The sequence below is a fragment of the Vanellus vanellus genome, assembly GCF_965231255.1.
Source record: "Vanellus vanellus genome assembly, chromosome: 17".
Classification (NCBI taxonomy): domain Eukaryota; kingdom Metazoa; phylum Chordata; class Aves; order Charadriiformes; family Charadriidae; genus Vanellus; species Vanellus vanellus.
The window spans coordinates 3,887,000-3,913,378 of NC_138922.1; the positions used below are offsets into that span (position 1 = coordinate 3,887,000).

The 26,379-nt window shown below is 55.4% G+C and overlaps 1 protein-coding gene across 1 annotated transcript; it reads left to right on the forward strand.

The window, feature by feature from the left end:
- Positions 1-5,014: 5,014 nt before the first annotated feature.
- PMP22 (peripheral myelin protein 22) lies at positions 5,015-25,158 on the forward strand. The gene is made up of 5 exons (XM_082491994.1): positions 5,015-5,139; positions 6,138-6,238; positions 7,434-7,524; positions 18,827-18,967; positions 23,824-25,158. Exons 2-5 carry the CDS (start codon positions 6,161-6,163, stop codon positions 23,988-23,990), a joined length of 477 nt encoding a protein of 158 aa, XP_082348120.1. The 5' UTR covers positions 5,015-5,139; positions 6,138-6,160; the 3' UTR covers positions 23,991-25,158.
- The last annotated feature ends 1,221 nt before the right edge of the window (positions 25,159-26,379 follow it).

Here is a 26,379-nt window from a genome sequence, read left to right on the forward strand (position 1 = left end):
GCACATCTGTTTCTTCCAACGTCGCAGCTTGCAACTGGAAGGAGAAGAGGAAGAAATAACCCGTGCTCCAGCTTCCCTCACCATCCGTCCCAATACCCTGAAGTCTCTTTTTATCTTCCTTGGACTACGCGTTGCAGCTTCATCGCCACCCACATGGAAGAGCAGTAATGGGCAATAATCCGAGGGCTGTACCTTGTTTTGTTGCCTGAGAAAAGAAAACTCAGGCAATGTCCTGGAGGAGCCTGGTATGAATTTGGGTGAACTCAAAGCTTGCCAAAAACCCCATGTGAACAGTATATTGCATAACTAAGGCTGATTATTGTGCTCGAGGGAAAGAGAATTCCCCAAACAGCATCAGCAGTCAGGAAAAAAAACCAAACTCAGAATTCAGTGCTATTACAAAAAAAAAAAAAAAAAAAAAAAAGAGAAAACTTTGGCAAAATGCTAAGGATCATTTGGGCAGTGTAGGATCATAGGAATGGCTGTGCTGGCTCAGACCAAAGTCCAGTGAGATCCACATTCGGGGCCAACAGAAGATGCTCAGATGAAAGCACCAGAACAAGGCAAGCGCCCTGTGATACTTTCCAAGCCTACTTTCCCAGCTTCCAGCAATTAGCATCTCAAGGACTTCCTGAGCTGACTGGGCTGTCCTTGAATTTAATATCCCCCCATGGATTTGTTTCACATGATCCTGTTCCAGTTGTTCTTCGAGCCTGTGCAGACTCGCAGCATCCGCTGCGTCCCTCAGCAGGGAGCTGCAGGGGATGGAGCATCATCGCCCTCATAGCAGCAGCGGCCACTCTTGGGACCATGGGTGAGGCTGAAAAAGGGGCCAGACCTGGGACTGTTGAAGCCAAAAGTCTAAAACTCAATAGTTTGGGCAAAAAGGTACCTCAAAGCTGGTTTAGATCTGTGTCCTCCGTAGGTTCAACACAGGAGCTTGCAGAGGGCTGGCTCCTTTTACGTGCTGTCGGCACACAAGAGATGATCACGAATCACAATTTCTAAAAGTATCTGAGTACGTCTTGACACAGAGTCGTGTCCCAGCTGGGAACCTTGGTTGGGTTGTTTTTTTGGCTTTTGGAATCAATGGGTCAATTTTGGTTTCATTGAAGCCAGTGGGATTTTCTCCAGGGGTTTCAGCCTGACTCTATCAGTGATGACAACTGGCTCGGAGTTGAAAGGAAAAAGTTGGATGAAGTTGGGGTTTGGGTATGAATGCAGACAGGACTAAAATATTTTTATAAATTCTTCTTGGTTTGATGGAAAACAAATGCCAGGAAAAGTAAGTAAATGTCTCCAAGATGTATTAGACTTCTTGTTTTAGAAGTTTGCTGAATTCGAATGTCTCCCCTTCCCTTTTTTTCTCCTTGAAATGGCTTTTCAGATTGCCATTCCACCTGTTTTATCCAAAAAGGTTAAAAAAACCCACTCTCTCGCAGTGCATTTGGATACAAACAGTGTTTTACCCCAGAGCAAAGGCCCGTTCCTCTCGCCTGGCCCATTCCCAGCCGCGCTCGGCGCTCAGCTCCGCGAGCCGGAGAAAGGGCACCATCCTGGCACCCTCCGAGCCCCGCGCTCACTGCCAGCCGGGGACGTGCTCTCAAGGTGGAGAGCCTTCCCCAAGCCCTTCAGCTGGAAACACTTATTTTTAGATAGTTATTTCTTTCTGTCTATATGTATTTTTATATAATATGTGTGTGCGTTGATTGGGGGAGCGCTATAGGTTCTCTGTAAAATGCAAGTCAAACTCTATATCGCTCTCCTTATTTCCCCAGTTGCATAGTTTGAAACCAGGATTCCCCCCCCCCCCCCCCCCCCCTCCAGCTTTTCACCCCTTCCTCTTTGCATCTCAAATCCTCCATTGCTAATGGTCTCAGTCACCAGGGTAGGGGACAGGAAGCGCGTCCCTAAAATTGCGATGACACAGCAAAGTCTTGGGGTTAAACAAGTTTATCCCCCGCAAGACATACAGAGGAAATCTTGTCCTTTTGTGTAGGTTGAAAATGCTTGTTTTAAGAGCAGTTTCATTCACCTGGCCTGGGGAAGGGGGTGCTGTATGTGTACGCTGGACCGATGGCAGCAGAGCCCATGACGAGCCGGTTCAGGTGATGCCGCAGACACTGTTAAATGAGGCTTAGACCCTTTTCAGCAAAGTCCTCAAAGTCCGTCACTGCCATGTCAGATAAGCATCTGAGCCCCTTGAATTGATATAAAAACCACTTTCCCTCCTCGACTCTCATTATTTTATGCTAGAAATTCAAGCTGAAGCATTGTAAGAATTTTAAGCGATCCCATGGAATAGATTCAAAGTGAGAAATTCACAGTTTGTTTTTTTTTTACCCAGTGTTTATTCAACCCGCCAATCTTCCAGTATTCCCAGCACCGCCTGTGGCGAATCTTGTTTGTACACAAAACATTTTTCAAATTTATTGTGGCGCCTGCTTGTATTTCAGCGGTGACCACTGCTAGCCACTCTCGGATGGAAGCGATGGGAAGCACAGTGCAGTTCCCTGGCCTGGGCCGGTTCGGGCAGTGATGCCGCGCCGTGAACATCCTCCCTTTCTCACCTCCTCTCCCTCTGGCCTGGACAGTCGCCATCCTGCACCTCCAGCTTTGCCTCCAGCGCTTTCGCCTGAACGCACCGCACTCCCCGGAGCAACAGCATCCCCGTCACCAGAGCTGCCGTGATAGCACGTGCTCAGCAGATGTTTTTCCGAAGCCCTGCTCCATTCGGACGAGGCACCTTTCCAAGAGGAGAAGCGTCTGAGCTACACGGGAGTGATGTGCTCTTCTCTCTGGGCTTCCTCCTCCGTCTCTAATCCGCAACTCCCAGCCAAAACAGGCTTCGTTACCCGCAGGCTTCTCTTTTCCCTGATTTGAGTTTCAGGTATTTCTCCTGTGCTTAAAAAGCTGCTTTTGGCACCGATTTCCGCACTGGAGCCAAGGCAGTTTTGCTCTCCCACACTGATGGAGGAGCTCGGGTGCAGTATGTGACCCCCACACCTTTCACCGCTGTGCATCTCCCCACTCCGCTTTTTGGGGAATGGGCCAGATAATTTATCCAGCCACGCAGCCGCCGAGATCTCAGACCTACAAACCCGCATCAGGAGATCGTCTCTAACGGCAGGTTTGATCGCAGCCCTGGGGGACACATCCCTTTTCGCTCCCTGCTTGCGCCGCCCCATGCGCGGTGGCTCCTTCTCCTCCGAAAGCAGTGCAGACACTCAACCCACAGAGGCAAGACAGCCCGAAATAGCCTCATTAGTGAGGAATGTACTGATGGCAGCCCAGATGTTTTAGTCCTCTGGGGCTTGCAGTCACGGATGGCACTGGCTCCCGATGATGCCTGCTACGGCCGGCAGCAGCGTCACAGGGGGCTGGGGGGTGGCAGCAGCAGCAGAAAAGCAATGGGTGGGTATTTTTTCGGAGGGAAGGGCAAATTGCATCCTTTGGAACCCGGCTGGGCAAACCCGCGCAAGGCAGAGGCGGTGCCGCTGGAGCGGAGTTTGGCTCGGCAGCATCGCGGCAGAGCGTGCAGGCATGTCCTGACCCAGGGGCTCAAGCACGGTGGGAGGCCAGGGGCCTTGTTTAAGCCGCTGGCCCATCTCCCCCTCCCCCCCACTTCATCCCCATAGAGTGCTCCGAACTCCCACTTGCTGGCTAACGCGTGTGACGGGACCACTTACGCGAGTGCGGAGGAGCCAGAGCCCGTGCTGCAGGGAACACGCCTGCGCTTGCCAGGAGGAAGGAGCCAAGCACGCTTCTCTCCCTCTTTCTCCCAAGATTTACAGTTTTGGTGGCTGGATGCCGAATTCTCTCGTCTCAGCGAGCGGGACTAGTTAGGAGCTGGTGCGTGAAGAGGGGAGAGGTGATGGGGAGGGAGGTGCTAGTGCTCAGGGCTCCCAGAGGTGCGCAGGTCTCCTGCGGGGACTACTGGGGGAGGGAGGGTGTGAGGTTTATTTCAACAGATCAGCTGCGGTTGAGGAAAGAGGGAAGGCTGCTGTACTGGAGTGCCGCCACCACTTCCAGTCCCAGCACCTAAGTCCTCCAGTATTTTGGAAAATCTCACCCTCCGTTTAGTGAAAGGTTGCTCAGTCCCTACAGGATTTGGCTTTCAAGTGCTAAAAAAACTCCAGCCCAAGAGCCGGAATCGCATTGCCATCGCAGGAGTGAATCGCAAAGGTGTCACTTTGCTGGCCACAGCCACAGCGCCTAAAGGTGACATTCCCCTCCACTTTGGCACAGCCTGATGCTCGCTCCCCAAACCCCGTCCCACGCATCCCCACCCGGGGCTACACAAACTGCCTCCGCTGGGGTGAGGGGGATGCAGCAGAACCCTCTGTCCTCTCCATGCCCCCTCCTTGCTGACCATGCCCCCCCTCCACACGCACCCCTGGAAGAGGCAAGCTCCCTGCCAGCCCTCCCCAAAAGTCACTTATCCACTGCGGGACAGGGGCCGAATCCTGCCCGGGACGGGGGGGTGGGGGTGGGGGGTCAACCCCGGCTTCCTACAGCATCGCTCCCCACTGTGTCAACTGCTCTGAGACCCCCAACCCACCCACGCCCATACATGGCTGCTCCGGGGAGTGGAGTGGGGCAGAGCCACCTCCTGGCAGTGTATGTGTATGTGTGTCTGTGCGTGTGTGTGTGTGTGTGTCCCTGTCCCAACGGGGGCTCCCCACGCTGGGGGTCCACGGTGGGGAAGCAATGGGGGGGGGGTGGGACACCAGTGTTGTCCCCCCCCCCAAAATCACCCCCCCACCCCCCCGCTGCCCGGTGGAAGGGTAGAAGCGAGAGCGGCGGTGTGTGCGTGCGCATTCCGGGGACGGGGACGGGGACGGGGACGGGGACGGGGACGGGGACGGGGACGGGGACGGGGACGGGGACGGGGACGGGGACGGGGCGGTGAGTCCCCGGCGGGGGCTCGGGAAGGAGGTGACCGGGACCGGGGCGCTGCCCCCTTTATAGGAGGAGCGGCGGAGCGGCGTGGCAGAGCCCTCCCCGTCCCGCAGACGCCAGCGGGGCGGTGGCCCCGGTTAAAGGGGAAACTTGACAGCGCCGCCGCCCGCTCTGCTGCGCTCCGTTCCATTCCGCTCCGCTCCGCCACCGCTCAGCGCCCCTCCGCTCCGCCGCGACGTGAGTACGGACCGCTCCGCACCGCTGTCCCCCGGGGGGCGGCTGCTGTGCTTCCCCCCCCCCCCCTTCCCCGGGAAGGGAAACTGCTATCCCCGAGGGTCCGCAGGGGAGAGGGACCACCCCCCCTACTCCCCCCCCTTCGGGGGCTTTTTAGGGAGAGAGGGGTCAGGACAGCCCCTGCCGCCTTCTCCGAGGGGAGATAGTCTGGGGAAAGCCACCCCGCCCGGGGGGAGAGGGGCAAAGAGAGCCTCTGATGGGGGGGGGGTGAGGGGATATGGGCCAAGGAGACATCCCCCCCCCTTGGAGAAGAGGGGCCGAAGTAGCTCCGTCGGGGGAGATGGGTCGAGATAGACGTGACGTCCCGTCCCCCCCCCCCGCCCGCCCTTCACGGGGGTCGCCAAGGGAGGTGGGCTGGGGAAAGGCACCCCTGGGGAGAGAGGCCGACAGAGTCACCCCCGGGGGTCCCATGGATAGGTGGGCGGGGGACACCACCATCCCGGTGGGGGGGAGGGGGGGAAGGGTGAGCTCCCGGGTGAGGTGCGGTGAGATAGACCCCCCCCCCCTCCCTCCGCCTCCGGGGGTGCCGAGGAGCACATTGCCCTCGGGGAGAGGGATCGGAGCCCCCCCCCCCTTCCTCCTTCGGAGGAGAGGGGCTGGGGGAGCCCTTCGGGGACTCCTTCGGGTGTCCCCAGGGGAGTGGGGCTGGGGAAGCCCTTTGGGGAGCCCCCCCCGGGGGTCCCCAGGGGAGGGGGGCCGGGGAAGCCCCCTCGGTGAGCGGGCTAGGGGGAAGGGCTCAGAGGACCCCCCTGGGGGTGTCCAGCAGTGGGTCTGGGCAGAGGGCTCAGACCCCCCCATCCGTCAGCAGGGTCCGAGGGAAGAAGCAGGGCGCTGCCCGAGCATCCCCCAGAGCCCTCCCTGCTGCCCTCGGGGGCCGGGCTTCACTCTCACTCACACTCACACGCACACTCACACTCAGCAGCATCCCTCTGCCCCTCCAGTTCTGCCCTCCACCACCGCCAAGATGCTGCTTTTGCTGCTGGGGATCATCGTGCTCCATGTCACCGTGCTGGTGCTCCTCTTCGTCTCCACCATCGTTAGCGTAAGTACAGACTCTCCTCCGGCACCGGCGAGGCAGGGTGCGGCTGCTGGGGGGGGTGGTGGGGGGGGGGGGGTTATGACCAGAAGGTGTTATTTTTATTTGGGGTTTATTTTCCAGCCTGGATTTTAGCGGGGAATATTACTTGCTGATTGCTGGTCTTACTAACAGTGGGATTTTAGAGCATTTTGCACAGAAAGCTCGCTCTGTATTTGTGCTGTCAGGTGTAACTGGGGGGGGGGGTGTCACTTGTTGTGTGCTCAGGGCATCCCTGTTAGGACAGAGGAGAGCCCCGGTGAAGCCCATCTCCTCATCGTCCCCACAGTGGGTCACATCACAGAGCACCCAAACTACCCTCCGTGGGGGTGACGCTGCACTCCCCTTTCATAACGGAGCTCCACCTGCCAACGGGCTTCAGCCCACAGCACCAGTACAGCCAGTCTGAGCAAAACCCCTGGAAACAGGACTCGTTTGGGGATGGGCTCCTCAGTACCAGCAGTTTTTGCTCTCCAGCTGTGCTCGTTTGGGGCTGGGAATTACGCACAGCCTCCCTCTCTTCACCCAGACGGGCTCCTGCTGGTGATTTTCAAGGTTTAAGCTTTGCAAGCAGTGGGAAGATTGAGGGTCTTGTGCTGCACCACCCAGCACCGTTCTCAGTCCAGAGCCCAGTTAACACATCATCTACTGAGGAAGAGGTGTGACTTTGTTTTAAGGCACCAGTTTTGGGGAGCTTGTAAGTTCTAGGCTTACTTCACCAGGTTCTTCTTTTTTTTTTTTTTTTTTTTTTTTTTTTCGGTGGTAATAGTAGTAGAAGACGTTTTTAAAAAAAAAATAATCTTCTGAGTCGTTAGAAATCACGTGGAAACATTCAAATAGCCTGGCCAGGCACTGGGCGAGGACGGCGGAGGGGAGGGCAGCGCGCATCCCCCGCGGGACTTGGGCCACGTTTAAAAGAGAATAAAGCCCTTCTGTTTTGCTGCTGTTGAGGTGGAAGCAAGCTAAAAGCAAATATCAGTCTTTCCTTTCCAAACCCCCATTTTTTCGAAAGCAAAGCATGTGCCTGGGAGCGCCCGGCCGGGCACGTGCGTGCCGGTACGCGCTGGGGCTGTTGGGTGCCGAAGCCTCGTGGGGGGGCACGCGGCTGCCGGCCACCTCTTGCCATGGCCCTCCCTGCTGACGGCGCTGCGTCTCTTTGCAGCAATGGCTGGTGAACGGCGAGCACACGGCGGACCTCTGGCAGAACTGCACCTCCGGTAGCGTCTTTCACTGCCTGACGTCGTCCACGAATGGTGAGTGCTCCCCAGCAATGGGGGCTGTTGCTGCCCCCCTTTTATTCCCCTCCATAATTAAATTCCCCTAAGGAAATCAAGGGGGGTTTGCCCGTGATGGTTATTTGTGATTCCCTCTTGCTTTTCCCTGCGCTCTTTCCCCTCGCCACCGTGATCCTGGTGTCCTGGTGGGGAGATTGCCCACCCCCACCCCCCCCCTCACTTCCCCCCTCCCTCAGCCTTATCAGTCCCCGAAGCCACGGTGGGGCTTAGTGTGGGTCCCAGACCCAATGCCCCATTGCTCTGCCCTCCAACTGTGGGGCGGCTCCTGGCAGCGCCGTGGTGGGGTGTTTGCTACCGAGCACGGTGCGTGTGAGATGCGCTGAGCCCTCGGGCCCCGCCTGGGCCCTCCGCTGAAGCGGCCCCCGGGGCACCTGCACATCTGGAGAGGCTGAAGAGCCACCTCTGGACTGTGCTGGGTGGAGGCTGACGTCACGCTGGGTGACGTCACCCAGCGAGCAGATTGCTGAGGTCAGCTGGAGGGTGGGGGGGGGGGAAGTGCTTGCTAAGATGCTGAGATGCAGTTTCCAGGGCACCTCGTGGTACCAGTAACGTGAAATCTGTCCTCAGGGAGGCAGGCAAGCCCGTGCCTCAGTTTCCCCAAAAGCCAGGGCTAATGCCAGTGGTGCCGTGTCCAGCGTTTGGTTTTGGTTAGCCTGGTTTTTGCTTTCCCCTGGGAACAAGACTCTCCCAGTGTAACCCCCAGTGAAACCAGTGGTGAATCATACCGATGTCACCGGGAACACAGTCACACTATGCCGGAAACGCGGTCCTGGCGTAGGAGCAAACCGACGCCACGTGGTCTCGGCAAGGCAGGACGGGATGCAGCGGGGAGCACCGAATGCTTTCAGAGGGGCTTGTGGCGACGGGGGACGGCCAGAGGTTTTTGGAGATTTGGGTCACCCCGAAATCCCCAGCTTGCTGGGAGCACAACTCCCATGGGTACCCCGCGCGGGGAGGTGGCCGCTGATGCTCGCTCTCCCTTCCCTGCGCTGAATGCAGCCCCATGTTTCCCCTCGTGGGCTCAAGCTCTGGTTTCGGTCGGGGCGAAGCCGCCGCCGGTGGGGCTCTGCTGACGCCTGGTGGTGTCGGGGCCGGCCGGGAAGCGGTTGGACCCTGTCCCAACCCGGGAGCCTTCTGGAGCCATGGCCTTCATCAGCAGTTGGCTGGTGCGGGCTATCTGCAGCGTAGGCAGGCTGCTTCGTCGCCGTTCGTGCGCGCTCCAAAACCGCTGACCTTGCGCTTTGAAAGAAAAGGCAGCAATCGTCCTCCCCCTCTCCCCGAGTCCCGGAGCCCAGGGCTGTAAAGCCTCCCTAAATCTTTTGATTTTCAAACCCGCGCCGTTTTTTCTAGGCGTTTGCAGGATGCCGCGTGTTGGGGAGTTGCCAGTGTGAAGAGGGGGCTTGTCCAAAACGTGGTTGGGATGGTTTTTCTCTGCGTCCGACTGTCCTCCTGGGTATTGCCCCCGTTCCCAGAAGCTGCTCAAAGAGGGGCATCCTTTCAGTGATGGATTTTTATCGTTAAAGGGGCTGTAGTCCAGATGGCCCGGCTAAAAATGTGGTCAAGCAGTGGTGGTTGATAAGGTGCCCCAGTGGGAGAAGGTCTTTGAGGAGAGGTGCATTGTGGTCAAGTCTTCAAGAGCTCTCTGTCAGCTCTTATTTATAGGAAGGCTCTGCTCTGGCATCAGGAAAAGTTTTTCCTTGGGCAAAAGCTTCTCCCTCACCCACCCTGCGGCAGGGGTGTGGGAACAGTGGTGCTGAGGACCAGTCTTCATCTGGTGGGACCCTGGATGCGGGATCCAGAGCTCACCGGTGCTGCAGGAACACAGAAACAAAAGATATTTCCTAGCCTTACGCAAGGCTTTTAAAGTCTGTTCGTAAAAGAAGAATAAAAATACCCCTCAGCATCCTTTCCAGTGGACCCCCGCACCCTTCATCCCCGCCGTCCCTCTCCGAGTCCCACCTGCGCTGCCAGGGGACCTGTCGTCGGCCACCATTCGGAGCGGCAGCGGGGACGCAGGGCGAGGATGCTGTGACAGGGCCAACTCCGAGGCTCACGCCCGTCCCCTGCCTGGTCCTTGTTAGCGCTCCTCAAACTCTCTTTACGAGGAATATGCTTACTTTCAAAAATATGAAAGATCCTATACCAAATGCCACAAACCGTTCTCGTTTAAATCTCTTCCAAAACACAGGCTGTGCGTGCTACACTGGGTTGTAGAAAGCCGTAAGAATTTGTTTCTCTGCGCCTGTGCCAAGGACGGTACTTAACGGTTAATCGCAGAGTGCCAAGGTCTGCGCTGGGCTAAGAGCGAGAAATCCTCGTTTGGGAATTTTGGCAGAACTCGGTCTTTCCGTAGAGGCGGTTTTTCTGCTGGCCATCGCAGTGGCCGCCGTAGCGCAGTTATTTCTTCCCTCTCTTTTTGAAAAAGGAGCGCTCCTCAGCGCTCGGAATACGTGGAATTAGGCAGGCTCTCGTGCGTTCAGTGTGGGTGGGGGCTTTGGGGGCTTTGTTGTGCTGCGATGCTGCCCTCGGTCTCAGCACGGTGAGGGTGGATGAGCCTTCTCTCGCCCCCTGTCCTGCCACACAGGGACCCTGTTGTTTAGGTGACCGTTAAGCGAACGCCCAACGAGATGCTCAACTTGCTCAAACCGGGTGCCAGCAAGATTTGCTTGTGTTTAGCACTGGGGCAGGTTTGGGACTACGCTCTTAACCTTATAGAGTATCCCACGGGGATGGAATACGCAGCAAAACAACCCAAGGGTTGACCACAGGAGGACTGTCGGACCGCGGGACATCAGCAGACCTTGGGCGCAGGATGGAACTGGCCTCAGTGGAGGATGAGGTCCCACCTCCCAAATTCCTCCTGGCATGGCTTTAGCCCCCACCAGTGAGGGCTGAGTGGTCCTGGTGGGAGCCGGCACGGGGAGGGAGGAGGAAACGCCTGGTCAGAGGCAGACGCCCACTTCTTCGCCTTTCACAACCGCCTGCTTGTTGCTTTGATTTCTGCCTTTGCTTGTTAGATAATGACTTTTTTTTTTTCAAGAGGCCGAGAACTATGGAAAAAATGTTGCAATCTTCGCTCCCTTTGCGCTGTCAGACATTCCTGGAAAAGACTTATCTCAAGAATTCAGCTCTGAATCCCGGGATTGTGCGTCGGCACGGCTGCGCGCCAGCCCCCAGCTGGGCGATCCCACTGCAGGCACGGGGCGCACGGCCGGACCTGAGCTGCTCAAGTGGTCTCCATCAGATTCCACCCCAAATTTCCAGACAGCAATTTTTTTTTTTTTCTTCCAAAAATGGCCTTTTTGCTCCACAACTGATTTATTTATTTTTTAATGCAGACAAGAAGATTTATTTTTTTTACTGCTCTTCCTCTGATTTTGGTGGGAATGCTGAATGTGGTGGGGACTTCCTTGGAGATCCCTACATCCTCCTGTAACATCAGGAGACGTTTTTCCTGTTGTCTTCTTACAGTTTCTCCTGTCGCTGCTCTGTGGCTTTCGCACGACTGGCTTGCTCCCAGGCAGGCTGGTGGTTTTTTGGCTTTTTGCAAGGGAAACGAAAACCCCAAACCTTGGGAAACGCAATCTGCATCATCGCTAAGTGCCACGAGCTGTTTGAGGCTGATGATTTGCTGATGCCATGGCCACAAGCAGAGCCCGGGTGGGTCCCCCCCGGCACAGAGATCTGCTCTGGACCACCTGGGTGGGCAGGGATGGACCTCCCATCGACGGGGCAGGTGCTGCTGCGCACCGGTGGATTGCCCTGCTCTTCTGCACGTTGACCTTCCCTCTTCCAGACCCCCTTTGCTCTGGCAGACGGGACCCCAAGCAGCGCTGCTGGGGCTTAAAATGCATTTTCTTTGCGCTGAAAGAGGTGGGAAAGGTCTCATCCCTGGCACGAGGCAGGGACGTCTGTGCCCTGACCCATCAGCTCTTCCCAGGAGGTATTACGCTGCTTTTTCTCCACTTTAAAATGCGTAACCGAAACATCTGAACCCATTGCTTTTGCTCTGACAGCCCTCTCCCAGGGTGACTTTGCTGCCCTTATTCTTTCTTCCAGCGATGCTGGACTCGCATGACATAGAAAAGGTACGGAGAGATGGAGGTACCATTTAACATGGCGAAATCCTTTTTTTTTTTTTTTTTTTTTTTGTGGGTGAAAACGATGTCGCAAGGCTGCATTGAAGCCTCGCACCAAAGAGAATGAATTCTTAATGTCTAATTCCATTATTGATAGTGAGTATAAAATATCTGAACAAAAAGAGATGTGGGGGAGGGGGAAATTCCCCTCCAGCCCACTGAAAGAACCACGACTCCACCAACTGGATCCAGCCTTGGCGAGTCGGTCACCGGTGGGGGGACACTTCCTAGCGCAGGAGAGTGAGATGGAGGCGGTAGTCCGGTCGCCCCTTCAAATTAGAAGTTCGAAGACGTAAAGATTCAAAGGTTTAAAACATGGCGTCAGCTTTTTATTGAGCGCTAACGTTACCTCCCGCCCTTACGCCGTGCTGTCTCGCCGAGCCTGCGGGCGCAGCGCTCCTGCAGCCTTTTGCTTTATTTCTGCTGGGCAAACTAGCAAGATATTACCCATATTTAAGGATGCTGAATCTGTTCTAGTGAAGCCCTGCAGGAAATAATGGATAGCCCGTGGGTGTGATGGCGCATAGCCTTTGTATTTGAGGGTCTAGCCATCAGCTGGCCCCGCTCAGCTTACGGACCACGGCTACTGATACCCTGATTTGGGGACATCTCTGGTCCTTTGGGGTCTTTGCAGTTTGCAGCAGAGGAGCAACAAGCCAGCTTTTAACCTCAGCAGTTTGTGGCTCCGGTGCCCCCACTTTGTCATTAATGATAAGTAGAATTGGCCGAACTCGGGCAGGGTTGAACCCCTCTGGGCCAGCTTGTGGGTCGCTGTACGTTGCCCCTTCGTTGTCTAAAATAAACCATGGGGTATTCCAGGAGAATATTTTGTATTTCAGATTCAGCTTCTGCCATCACCGTGTTGATTGCTGTATGAAAGGGATTTCCTCTGCTTAAAACCGGGTTTTTATTGTCGCTTTTTCTTCTGACAAAGTGCATCTGATAAGGAGAGGAGGGAACCAGTGCTGTTCTCCCAGCTCTCGGCTGCTCCAGGGCTCTTCGGCTCTGCTATTTCTGCGTAAGGAGGGGGTCAGTCAACTTTCCTTGCTGGGTGGGGGGCTTTGACCCATGGAAGAGGAGCGAAAGGGAGCAAGAAGGCAAATGATGAGTGCAAAACCAGAAGCATGGGTGGGGGTGTCCACTGGAGAGTGCAGTGCTGGAGAACCCTTAACCCAATGTATTTTTGGCCTCGATGAGACTCTCGGGTGTCCCGGTGGCCACAGGCTGAGCGCGCCTGCGGGTCAGGGCACCACCGCTCCCCATCCCTGCTCCTGCTGCCTGGACTTGGAATTAGTGGGAGTTGGTACCTAAGCCCTTTGGAGGACCTGAAACGGTTTATCTACGACCTCAGCTCGCTCTCGCACACAACCCAAAAGGAGGTCAGAGCCACCACTCTGAGGGTCTTGAAGAGGAGCCGGCTCGGGCGTTGTGGAGCTGTTGGAAGGTGTTTTTCATGGTGCCAGCAGCTTTCTGCTGCCTCCCCGGCATCACAGGTTGCCTCTGCGGGATGTGAGCTTCGACGGTCAATGGGATGGCTGCTGCAGCCTCATGGCTGAACCACGGAGAGGACACAGAGGACAGGCCATGCTCCAGAAACCTCTCATGTTTGAATGTGGCAGCTCTGGAGAGCTATGGACCTCCTGGCCTCAGGGGCTTCTTGGATGGAGCTTCAAGGAGAACACAAAAGGGAGGACAGCTGAGAGGAAAAGAGGACAAGAGGAGAAAAGAGGACTTTGAAGCTTTCATCTCCTTATGAAAGGAGCTACAGCAGAGGACCAGGAGGTCTTGGGCAGCAGTTGCAGCACTATGTTCCTTCACTGCCTCCTTGCAGCCCCAGTGTTTCCCACCTGCTCATCCCCTGGCCTTGGGGTGCTTGGGATCAAATACCTTGGGAGCTCTTTAAAATCCCCTTTTTCTGCTGGGATTTCCAGGAATACCTCCGTCCAGCACCCTGCGGTCCTCTCCTGGGAGTGGACATAGGAGGATAGGAAAGGAGCAACTGTTGGGTGAAAAACCTGCTTTTCCAAGCTTGAGCATCCAGCAGCCCAGAGCACGACCAGGGAAGGTTTGACCTGGTGCTGGTGGAATGTCTGGGACTGAAGCAGAAGAAAGTTGCCATGTCATGGAGCTGTTTTTTTTTTTTTCCTAGGAGAGCTTAGCGGCTCTGCTGGATGTGATGGATGAACCATGATGCTGTTCTCAACAGCAGAGATGTTGGCTTCAAGCGGTGGGGCTGGGGGGGGTGGGGTGGGGTGGTGGGGCTGCAGCACTGCAGGTAGCTGAGCTGTTTTGCCTTTCTGGGTGGCCACAACGAGTTGCCAAGGGGCGGCAGTCTGAAGTTCAGCCCCAGAAGAGTGATGCAATTGAGCTAGTGTTTCTGCATCTTCGCTTCACCCTTTTTTTTCAACCCTCTTAAGCGGTGTTTGAGTATCAAGGGGGGTTGGAACTTGATGATCTTCAAGGTCCTTTCCAACCGAAACCATTCTATGATTCTATGAAAACCGTTGTGAGTCCCAGGGCTTGTGATGCTTCCTGGGGGAGGATGCAAGTTGGGTCCGTGCTCTTGATCAGACCTTGAAGCCTGAGAGTCTGCTTTGGGAAAACTGCTCAGAAAACACATCTTTTTCCTGGCAGACCTGGACTGGTACCTTTTGTGCCAGTAGATGGATGTGCTGTTCCTGACCCTGCCGATATTTAGTGTGCAGCACTGAAGGAGCAGGTTTTACCGTGCAGATGTGGTCATGAATTTCCTCTCCCTCTAGCTTTGGATATATTATATGCTGCAGTTACCTCCTTAGTGGATGTTTTCTTCCTGAAAAGTGATTGTTTTTTAAGTGTACAACACATATGCCATTGCAAAGGGAAAGCTGTACCTGCAAGATGTTATCACGGGCTGCAGGTCGCAGCACACGGGTGTTTTTAATGTGCAGCACCAATTTCCTGATGTCCCTACTGCCAGTGTATAAGCTGATTGCCCAAATAAGTTTCTTTTCAGTTCGTACTTTATTCTTTCTTCCGGGCTGGGTCAAAAGAGGATAGGGTGTCTATGACAGAGCAGGGAATTACACCCTGGGGAGCCAGTGCTCGTCCTTTAAGGCTGTCTGCTCCTGGCCAAGGGCAGGTTTCTGCCTGCCCCATCAACCCTGCTCAGCTTGCACCCCTTCTTGGGGTATAAAACCTCCATGCAATGCACCTTCCTGCTCTGCTGGAAGGTGTTGGGTTAGCTGTTGTCTTTATTTTTTTTTGGGGGGGGGGGTTAATCGGCTCTGGGTTTCAATTTCTGCTCCAGGTTTCAATTTCTGCTCTGGGTTTCGTTCTTTCACGTTAGACTTCAGGGCAGTGGAACGTGGTCTTCAGCATCCCGGGGGTGAAGGCTTTTCCCTGCTGTTCTAAGTGGTGGCGTGAGCCCATCAGGGCTTGCAGAGCTTAGGGAAACTTTCAAATTTGTTTTGTAGAAACGTCTTACTTCATTTCTGGCTGCCTGAAAGGGCTCTAAAAATGCTCCTGATGGGCCGTCTCCGGAAGCGGCGTGCAGGGTGTTATCTGTCCTTTCCACTCCGTTTCCTTTTCTTCCTCCTCCTCCTGAAGAACAAAGATATAAACACGGAGCTGAAGAGATGCAGGAGAAAAATGGAATAACCGACTCGCTGCCCAGGGGAAACCACAAATAACAGTCTGGGAGTAAACAGCGCTGACAGCCCCTCCGTAGGGCCCTCGGGGCCCACACCGCCCTCTGGGAAACTCGCTTTATTTTTAAAAGGCTATAGGCGGGACACGGCGCTAATGGCAGAGGAGTTAAAAGCGTGGGGAGTTGAGGAGGTGGCGATCGTATCTGCAGTTACAGTGGTGTTTTCAAGTGAATTAAAGGCAATTAGCTGGCCTAATGCAGCTGAAGCCTGTGGGCAGTTGGGCTTGGATGTAATGGGGGTACAGCAGCAGCCTGCACTTGTGGGTCCCCGGGTCGTGAGCTGGGGGTCCTCCCCCTCATTTTTGTTGTTTTTTTTTTTTTTTTTACAAAGGAGGCTGATAAAAGTCCACAAAGGGCTGGATGTGAGCCGGCCCAGAGCTCTGGTCTGGGGGATCATCTCTTGATATTTTTTTTTTTTCCCCCCCCCCCCCCCGTTTGCAAGCTCTCCGGCTGCAGGGGGGCTGGCGGCCGAAACCCCTCCAGCCACGGTGGTCTCCCCCCCCGCCCCCCCCTCAGTGCCCGCCTTCATATTCCTCTGGCACAGCTCGTTGTTACAATGGGATTTTGAAAAGCCCGTATAAATCGTTCACATTCAGAACCAAAAAAGAGGCACGGGGAGGCGGATGCAATTAAAAGGGCAGCTCGGCTCAGCTTTCCGTCTAGACAGCCTTCTCCTAAAATAACCGGCAGTCGGAGCATCCACCTCCGAGCAGAAAGGGCTCTTCTCCGGGCCGGATCCCATGGCCTTTGAAATCACAAAAGACTTGGTTTCTCGGGTCCTGGACCAAACGGCAGGGCTGGGGGCTGGGCAGGCTCTGGCTCAGCCGGTGCACGGAGCCGGACCGGGCTTTAGGGCTCGGGAAAAGGTGAGCCAAGAGCTCAACTTCCCAGACCTGGGGTGGGAGCCCTTTCCGGGCTGAAGCGTGGAAGGCGATTGCAGTTCGGCAGCTGGCCCTCCTCTAACCATACTTCTCCGCCCCCATCGAAGCAATGATTTATGGCTTGAATTTTAGCAGCGCCTGAGCTGCCTCATCCCCTCCGTTACCCACCGGTTTAGCATGGGCAGAGCTGAAGGGGCAGGTGTGGTCGAGGCAGGGGGTTTCCGTGCCTGGCCAGCTGAGATAGATGAAATATATGGGACATTTTGTATGCAGGTCAGTGTGAAAGCCACACTGGGATTTCCTGGAAGTGACAGCCATGATAGCTGCTCCTTCCTAAGGAACGGCAGCAACTGGTGCATATGGATGTAAACTTTGTGGCACTGGAATGGGTGAATCATAGAATCACAGAATGATTTATGTTGGAAGGGACCTTAAAGATCATGGAGTTCCAACCCCCCTGCCCCGTGCAGGGACACCTCCCCCCAGCCCAGGTTGCTCCAAGCCCCGTCCAACCTGGCCTTGAACACCTCCGGGGATGGGGCAGCCACAGCTTCTCGGGGCAACCTGCGCCAGGGGCTCACCGCCCTCACAGTCAACAATTTCTTCCTAATATCTGATCTAAATCTCCCCTCTGTCAGTTTGAAGCCATTCCCCGTCATCCTATCACTCCATGCCCTTGTAAAAAGTCCCTCCCCGGCTCTCCTGTAGGCCCTTTAGAGACCAGAAGGGTCTATAATGTCTCTCCAGAGCCTTCACTTCTCCAAGCTGAACCCCCCCAACTCTCCCAGCCTGTCCTCCCAGCCTGTCCTCCCAGCAGAGGTGCTCCAGCCCTCGCAGCATCCTCGTGGCCTCCTCTGGCCCCGCTCCAACAGGTCCATATCTTTCCTATGTTGGGGGCTCCAGAGCTGGAGGCAGTACTCCAGGTGGGGTCTCCCCAGAGCAGAATAGAGGGGCAGAATCACCTCAGAGGTGAAGGGCAGCACCTCTTGAGCGGGGCCCGTTAATGCTGCAGAGGAGTTTGGCGCGGGAAGCATGTCAAGGTGGGGAAGGAGAAAGCTGTCTGCAGCGAGCAGCGGCCGCTCCGGGTGGTTTCAGTCTGCTTTGGTGAGCAGAGCCTGAATTTGCTCCATTGTATGACAGTCCGGAGGCAAGATGCAAAGAGAAGAAGTAGAATTGATGGCCCAAAGCCAAACGCGCCAGACGTTACTAAATCACACGGGATGTTCCCCGCGGGCATGGATTTGCTGGAAGGGCTCAGGCGTGGATCATCATTGCTGTCCCAGTTGAGGGCTGTACCTCACTCCCCGGTTCAAATTCCACTCTCGCCTCCAGCAGTGCGGCTCGTGAGGGTTGGGGGGGGGACGGACGGACGGACGACGGACGGGGAAGCGCGGTCGCTTCTTGAGGACCAGCCGCTGCTCTGGGCAGTCCCAAATGGCCTCGTTTGCCGCACCAAGTGTTGAAGGGCGCTAAGCTGAAGTGTCGCTTTGTTTGGAAGTTTTGCTACGTTTCAGCTATTCGCTGCAGAAAGCCGTTTCTCGCGGCCAGGGGAGCGAAGCTGCTGGGAGAAAAACTGCGGCAGGAACACGGGATTGGGGCTGCGACTTCAGTGCTGCCTAATTCTCCCCTGCCTGAGCATCCAGCCCAAAGCACGGTTTTTCTGCCTTTCACCGGGTGGTTTGTGCCTCAGTTTACCTGTACTGCATCCTGCCTGGCTTTCGTGGTGAATTAATCGATGCTGCAGCCTTAAAGACCTCTCCAGGAAGGCTGCGAATACTCATTTTGATCTCAAACTTTATAGGGAAATGGAAAGGCAGAGGTACGTGTGAGCACAGCCCGTCCTGGTGCGGTGAGGCACTGCCTCTTGCTGTCCAGCTGCGGCAGCTCATGGGACGGAGCAGCATTTTGCTTGTTTATTTATTTAATTCTTTTTTTTTTTTTTTTACGCTAGGAGTTACACACCCACAAAGCCTTGAAATAGCTGGGCAGTGACTCACGGAGGGGCTGGTTTAACTGGTCTGCTCTGGGAGGCAGCTGCATTTGGCAGCTGGGGAAGGCTCTTTCCAAAAGGTTCAACTCCAGAAGGGCAGGGAGGGTGTTTTCGCTCGCTGCATATTTATTTTACCTCTGAGCTTGGCCAGCTCGGTGTCTCACGGCTTGTTGCACATGGCCTTTGTGTTTCTAGTATAGCTTGAACTCCCGGGACCTGACGTGAAGCTGGGGGAGAGGTTTTGTCTCGATTTCTGCAGGCTTCAGGTCGGGGCTAATATCTCTGCTCGTATTTTATAAGAAACGCTCCCTGAGAAAGCGCGTGGCCCCACAATCCGTTTTACCCCCATCACACTGGTCCATGCGTGCGTCATCCTAAATCCCAGGCAACATCGTGCCCGTGCTGAGGACCTCACCAGCACTGGATGTGGCCATATCTCCCAGATGTTAAGAGACTTAAGGGGAACCAGGGGCGGGACGGTGGCGCTGGGGACGATGCTGCGGTGGGGACTCGCTATCTGTGGTGCCCTCACTGAGGTTTCTCTCTGTCTGTCTTTCCCCAGAATGGCTGCAGTCTGTCCAAGCGATGATGATCCTCTCCATCATCTTCAGCGTCTTGTCCCTGTTCCTGTTCTTTTGCCAGCTGTTCACGCTCACCAAGGGCGGGCGGTTTTACATTACTGGAATCTTCCAAATCCTTGCTGGTAAGTGGGAGCTGATGGATGGGGCTGTCACCAGTGGGGAAAGGGCTTTCAAACAGAAGACAGTAATGGTGGAAACGAGGATGCTCTTGGGTACAGAAACAGGAGGACCACCGAGCTGGCTCCTGCATGGCTCAGTGAATCACCCAAAATCCCTCTGGGCCCTCTGGAGCTCCCCCAGTCCCACCCCCCGCCAGAGCAGGGGCACCTCCAGCAGTGGCACAGGACACCTCCAGGCGGGTTTGGAATGGCTCCAGAGGGGGAGACTCCCCCCCCTCTCTGGGCAGCTGTGCCAGTGCTCTGCCGCCCGCACAGGAGAGAAGTCCCTCCTCAGGTTGAGATGGAACTTCCTATGGTCAAGTTTGTGCCTGTTATTTCTTGTCCTATAAGGGAAAGGGGGATGAATAATTTGGGTCCATTGAGGTTTCACACTCCCCGGGATGGGGTCCGGCTCTCAGGGCACATTATGCATCTAAGCTCTTCTGGAAGGTGCATGAAGGTGTCTGCCCCGGCCAGGGGGGGTTTGGAGGGGCAGGGTGCTGGACCGATGAGGTTAGAGCTGTGCCAGCCATGGGGTGGTGAGGCAGGCAGGGCGTGGGGGCTGCCGGACCGAGGATGAATCATCCTGCAGCTCCGTCCGCTCTTCCCGCGGCACGAGGTGGGATGCTGAGGGTCTGGGGGGGGGGGGGGGGGGGGGGGCAGCTGCGCTGGCTCTGGGACACCCCTCCACCGGGCTGGGTGAGGTTTCCGCTACGGCTGGCGGGGTGGGGGAAGTAGTGACAATCCTCTTTTGGCGAAAGAGGATCCGATGATTATTTATAAACTTGCCATAAAGGGGGGGGCCTAGTGCTTTCCACATCAGCGGAGCGTGCAGGGTGAGCCAGCTGACTCCGAACTGTCAGCTGCTATTTTTAACTCTTCGAGAACTCAGCGCTGGAAGCGAACCACGCTTCGTGTCCTACCTTGCAGTTCTCCAAATATAGACGCTGTAAAGCCGCCAGCTCCGTTTGTGTTTCCGCGGATGAGCGGAGAGGGTTTTTTAAGCGTTCAGACTAGAAAAAATTAAATTGTGCAATGAGATTCTGGCTAAATTATGACAGACTGTCTGGGAAAGAAATTAATTGTTGCTAGAGCTTTAGATGTTAAATTAAAAGCCACCCTGAGTCCTGCCACTACATCAGTGGAAAAAACCTCATCCACTGAACTTTAGACAAAGTTTCTGAGCATCCTTTAAGCGAATGACCTTTGCAAACCCTGGAAAAGTTTAGAGCTGACCTGTATTAGCAAGCGTGGCATGAAATCTATTTTAAGTGTATCTGCGTGGCCATCATGCAGGTGATGAGTTCATACCAGTTCAGCGTCTCTGAAAAGATGGATGTGTGCGTACCCATTACAGCCATGGAGACAAGGAGGGGAAATGGGCATTAATAATGCAATTATCTGCCTGAGAGCTTGTCTAATAGGTCTGGGAGGCAGAAGGCTTCTCTCTCCTGAGCGATTGCTGGTGAATCCTCATTCTCAGAGGGAGAGAAAATGGGATTGCAGCCCTCCGGTCCGTGCTGTGCTGGGTGTCCTAAGGGGATGCAGGGTCAGGACATAGACCTACCATCTCTTCCCTCATTGGGCCTTAAGCATGGGTCAAATCCATCCCCAGCAACTATGAAGGACAGGAGAAGTGTGACCTCCCCTGGTCCCCCTCCTCTCCCCTGGGGGAGCCGTAGGCAGAGGTCTGAGTCTGGATGGACCATATAGAGGTGGCCATTAGTGGCCATCCTTGCTATTCTCCCTGGCCGGGGCTGGAGGAGGGGGCTCAGGGCAGCTGTGGTCTTTATGACCCTAAATTTCAGGGTTGTTGGTAGGAAACAGGACATGGCTGTGCCAACGCTGCTATGAGATCCCACCTGGAGGTACAGACAGCTCCAGTCAAAGGAGCTGAACCTGACGTGGTCTCCTTGCACCTTGCAGACCACCGTCTAAAGCCAAAGGAGGAAATTCTTGTGGCCTTCAGGCTTTGCAGGTGTTCATCCATGCCTTGCAAAGCCCTGGCACCACAAAGCCCTGCTGCAGGTCTGCCAGGGACATGGCCTTACCCGCTTGAGTGCTTCGTTCTCAGCTCCAGCAGAGCTGGAGAGGACCTCCCTCCTTCCGGATGGGGATGAGAAGGCCCATCCTGGAGCCCTCCATCACCCTGCACCTCCTTCCAGGGTGATGCAGTTTGGCAAAGCTGAGGATCTCCAGCTTTGGAGCCTGACCAACAGCAATGCTGGACCTGAACCAGTGGGTGCCAGGGGCAGGACTGCTGGGTGCTGTTGGGTGGCAGAGCTGGGCATCGATGCCCTGAAAGCCAGGGAGGAGGGCAAGGGCTGATCTCCACTACGCCTTTGGCTGTGGCTCGGGGGAACTGGGGAGTGGAAGGAAGGGCAAGAAGAGATGCATGAGGTCAACTGGGTCTGTTGTGCAGTGGCCAGGCGGGATGCACCCCCAGCACTTTCTCCACACTGCTTGGAAACAGGCCCCAAAGTCTAGCTGAATTTGCCCTGGTGGGATTTCAGCCATCACAAAGGCATCAAAAGGCCCTCAACAGGTCCCCTCCATCCTTGGTGGGTCCATCACATCCACAGGTGTAAGCCCATGGTGGGACCATCACATCAGAGCTGTGCAAGCCCATCAGGGGAGAGACATTAGTTTGGGCCTCTCAGGGTTTGAGCCAACCTTTCCATTGCTCTCTCCATCCCCAGCATCACTTTTATCCCTTTTCTCTCATCCCTTCTACCCCAGAGCTGTTGTCCCCATGGGGCGGAGAGGGTGGGCTCAGCCCGGAGGGCTCTGCCTTTTGCAAAGCGCTGTGTTGAAGACCTGACCACGAGCATGCACCAGTCCCCATCCCGCCTTGTCTACAGGGCCAAAATGCACAGACCCGCAGGAACAGATTTTTAGGTAGCGTTTGCCCTCCTGGCCTGTCAAAGCAAGACAAAAATGCGTTCTTAAAATCAGGCTGTAATGTGGGGATGCGTTATTGCCCGCATCGGTGCAAACAGCTGGATGCAGCTGTCCCTCACTTCCCGAGCGTGTTCGCTGGGCCAAAATCAGCGCGGATGCTGTGGATGCATCGCCTCCCTTTCGCCAAATTCCTCAGGCGGACAATCGCCGCTGTATTTTCTGCTGTCTGTAGGTGACCGGCGTGGCCGCCCGCCTGGTCAGGAGAACAGCAGCATCCCACCAGCAGCCGCAGACAATAGTTGTGCTCTCTTTGCATGGGTCGGGGCAGTGGGAGTTGGCTCTCGTGCTTCGCGAATGGAAACTGCACCAGCGGCGTGTTAATGAAACGTATTCCCACTTCTGCACTTTCCCAGAACAAAGGAGCAGTGTCGAGTGGAATTACAGCTCAAATATCACGGTGGTGAAATGTAGGTGGTCCCAAGGTCCGTGCAGGGGATTTGGAACTCGGCTCCGACAACAGCCCCGCGACTGTATAATAGAGCTGCTGGGATTGACTGAAAGAGCTCGTTTTTGGGCAGAAATAGAGGTGGCTTTGTGTTAACGCTGGGCAGTCCCCAACGCTGCTGGGTTGTTTTTGCAACAAAGCTAAAATGCTGCCTACCGGAGCTGGGTCCGGCCGGATGGCCCTGGGGGACCCGCGCTGGCCCGTGGCTGGTGAGGGTGGTCGGCGGGAGCCGGGCAGGAGGGACGAGCTGCGGGCGCTGCGGGGTTTGCAGAGAGTGGGGTTTGCAGTTGAGCTCCTCTCACAGCCCCGCGGGAGGACGGGCTATCGCAGGGCACGAACCTGCCCGGCCAGAGCATCCTTGTCCCTCAGCTGCGCTTGCCTGGGCAGGTGATAAAGAAACTTTCCTGCTTTTTTTTTCTTTAAAAAAAAAAAATACAGGGTTTGTGTCTGACCTCTTGCAGCAGCTCTGGCAGGATGGTTCAGGCTACAGTGTGCGTTTGAAATAAGCTGCCCAAGGGAGCGGTGGGGCTGGGCTGGAGCAGCAGCCCGGAGCGGGGGGATGCCCGATGCTTGCCTGAGGGATGGGTTAGCCCAGGCGATGCTCCGGCTTTGCTTGCTCAGAGCCTGGCAGAGATATCCCCACTCACCTGCAGCCAGGGCAGAGCCCACAGCATCACCCCCCCACCCCTAAATCATACCTTACTTTTCCAGGAGACAGGCTACAAAGGGGGCAGTCATATAGATAGATAGGACGAGGGGGAATGGCTCCAAACTGGAAGAAGGTAGATTTAGATTAGATGTTAGGAAGAAGTTTTTGACCATGAGGGTGGTGAGCCCCTGGCGCAAGTTGCCCAGAGAAGCTGTGGCTGCCCCATCCCTGGAGGTGTTCAGCGGTGCCCAGTGACAGGACAAGAGGGAACGGACACAAACTGGACCATAGGAAGTTCCATCTCAACCTGAGGAGGGACTTCTCTCCTGTGCGGGCGGCAGAGCACTGGCACAGCTGCCCAGAGAGGGGGGGAGTCTCCCACTCTGGAGCCATTCCAAACCCGCCTGGACGTGTCCTGTGCCACTGCTGGAGGTGCCCCTGCTCTGGTGGGGGGTGGGACTGGGGGAGCTCCGGAGGGCCCTTCCAGCCCTCACCAGTCTGGGAGTCTGTGATTCTGTGTTCAAGGCCAGGTTGGACGGGGCTTGGAGCAACCTGGGCTGGTGGGAGGTGTCCCTGCCCATGGCAGGGGGTGGAACTGGATGGTCTTCAAGGTCCCTTCCAACCTAAACCATTCTATGCTTGAATAATAACAACAGTTTCCCGTGCTGGCATTGGGTATTATCCTCCCCGGCTCAGGGTTTCCAGTAGGGAACTGCTCCGTGCGTGGCATCGCTGACCCCTTTCCTATGTGCGCTTCCCCGGCAGGGCTCTGCGTGATGAGCGGCGCGGCCATCTTCACAGTGAGGCACACGGACTGGCACCAAGCCTCGGAAAACACCTCCTACGGCTTCGCCTATATCCTGGCGTGGCTGGCCTTCCCCCTGGCCCTCGCCAGCGGCATCGTCTACGTCATCCTACGGAAGCGCGAGTGATGCCGCGGGAGGCGGCGTGGCGTGACAAGGGCACTCACGACGTCCACGGAGGAGACGGAGGCGGGGGAAAATAGACGAGAAAACGGAAAAGAAAATTAACCAAAAAAAAAAAAAAAAGAAAAAAAAAAAAAAAAGAAAAGGAATAAACCCTCCCAGCAAAACCAAAACCAAACCCAACCGACCCCAAAAGGAAACACTCAAAGGGTTACTTGTTAATTGAAGATGTATATAGTATCTATGGTTTAAAAAACCTATTTATAACACTTTTTACATATATGTACATAGTATTGTTCGCTTTTGTTGACCATACGCTATGTTTTAAAGCCTAAAGCAAGTGCCTAAGGAACTATTACTCCTAACAGTGTAACAAGAGCGCGGTGATTTTCCTCTCATGCAAAATCCTCTCTGACCTGAACACTCCTTCCCCCTCCCAGCCCATACCGAACCATCAGAACCCCCCCTGCTCTGACTGGTTTTCGGCTGGCATAAATTGGAGTTCCGCCTGTTTACGCCCGCCGAAGGGTTGGTCCCCCACTCCTGCCACATGCTGTGATCCTGGGAACCGAAGCGCATGTCCAGATCTGACGGGAGACGCTTCCGAAAGGTTTGAAGGATTTCGGAGCAAAGGCTTTGATTGCCCCAAGTGCCTAAATGACTTATGTGCCTAGAGTCCCATTGCCTTGCCACCACACCCGCTGGGAATTTGGGCTTTTAAATCACTTAGGTTGAATCGCAATCCAACGCGGGCTGTCCTGCTTCGCCTGCGCGGGCTCCGGGGATGCTCCCGGCCCCCGTGCCGGCAGGGCTGGGGTGCGTGCCGTGCCGTGCCGTGCCGTGCCGTGCCGTGCTGTGCTGAGCTGCCGGGGCACTGATGCTCCCAACCGTGAAAAGTGTTTTATCCTTGCCGTGAAGCTAAAACTACCGATGAGAAAGAAGCAAACCCAGTATATCTATGAAATCGAATACCAGATATATGAAATGGTGCTATCTATTTACCATTCCTTATATTGCTAGCCATTTAACCTTATTCACTGGAAATTCAGTTAACAACCTTGAGGTAAACAACAAAGCTAGAAATGAGAAATAATTCTGTGTAATATAAATGAGCTATAACTGCTTTTGTACTTAGACTTGCTCTTATTATTTTTAATAAAGCATTTATAACTGAGGTCCCTTTTTTCCCCTCCCCGTGCTCAAGAGGAGCAGAAACGGCTCTGGCTGAAGCCCCGTTGGCCTTTGCTGCCGGAGCGAGATGTCTGTCCTCTGTCTGTGCGTCAGCGATGTGTCTGGCCATGAATTGAACGGGCACCTGCGCAGCCCCCAGGCTGCCTTCTGAGGACTCCAGACACTCTTTTGCTGTTGTTCTTTTTGTTTCATTTTGGGGGTGTTTTTTTGGTTCTTTTTTTTTTTTTTTTTTTTTTTGCTTCGCTTTTCTGATTTTATACCGACTGTGTGGACTAAGAAGCAATGAAATAAAAGTCAGAATAACTCAGTTGCTGCTGCTTTTTGGTGGTTTTGTGGGTCAGAGCTGGGCTGCTCTCCACTGGTCTGATTGCACGGCCCTCCCACGGAAGGTCTCTGTGATGCCGTGTGGCAGATTTGTGGGCTAATTGGTGCTGCTGAGAGAGGCTGTGAACCCGCTGGGCTGTCTGCGGGGCAGATGGACCTGTGCCGGACGGGTAAGACCACACCAGAGTCAGTGCCGGGGCCAGGAGCTGAGCTCAGGGTGCTGTGCTGTAGTGCTGGTGCGTGCTCATCTTCCCACCTCTGTCCCACGATCATCCTGCGATGTGACCACCAAGTCCCCAAAGACAGCAGCCAGGCAGCAGCTGGGAGGACCGTGCTGACTCCCTCCCAGTCTCCCGAGCAGGGATGGTTCGGGTCAGCATCAGCTGCATCGGGGGGGATGCAGCGGGCTCTGCCACCCGGCACAAACCGCAGAAGCCCGTGCGCCAAAACACCCAGAGCCTGGGGCTGCCATTCTGGCCAGGGGGGATTAGCACATTGTGCGCAGGATGCGCAGCCGCGACGGCTGGCGTGGAAGCATCCACACCTCCGTTCGCTCATTCATTTGGCTATTAAATATCCCAGCTGATGTAGCAACTGGTGCTGGCAGAGAGACACACGGCTCTTGCACAGCCACGTGTTGAGGCCAGTAATTAACATCAGGCCAGCTCCCAGAGCCCTCCACCCAGGCTCATCCCAAAGGAAAGGAGTGGGACCTGTCCCGCACCTCCTCAGCCGATCAGCGCGGAGCCTGGGCAGCACGGTGCCACCACCGCTGGATGGTTGGGGCTCCCGGTCGTGGGCTCCCAGCGGGGAGGGTTTCCCTGCTGGTTTGTTTTGCTGAGCTGTGACTAAGCCCGGGAGGGGATCTCGCTTGCTGAGG

Coding starts and splice junctions, on each gene's coding strand:
- PMP22 (XM_082491994.1), top strand. CDS start 6,161: ATGCTGCTTTTGCTGCTGGGGATCATCGTGCTCCATGTCACCGTGCTG. Junction 7,525..18,826: donor CCTGACGTCGTCCACGAATG/GTGAGTGCTCCC, acceptor GTCTTTCCCCAG/AATGGCTGCAGTCTGTCCAA. Junction 18,968..23,823: donor AATCTTCCAAATCCTTGCTG/GTAAGTGGGAGC, acceptor CTTCCCCGGCAG/GGCTCTGCGTGATGAGCGGC.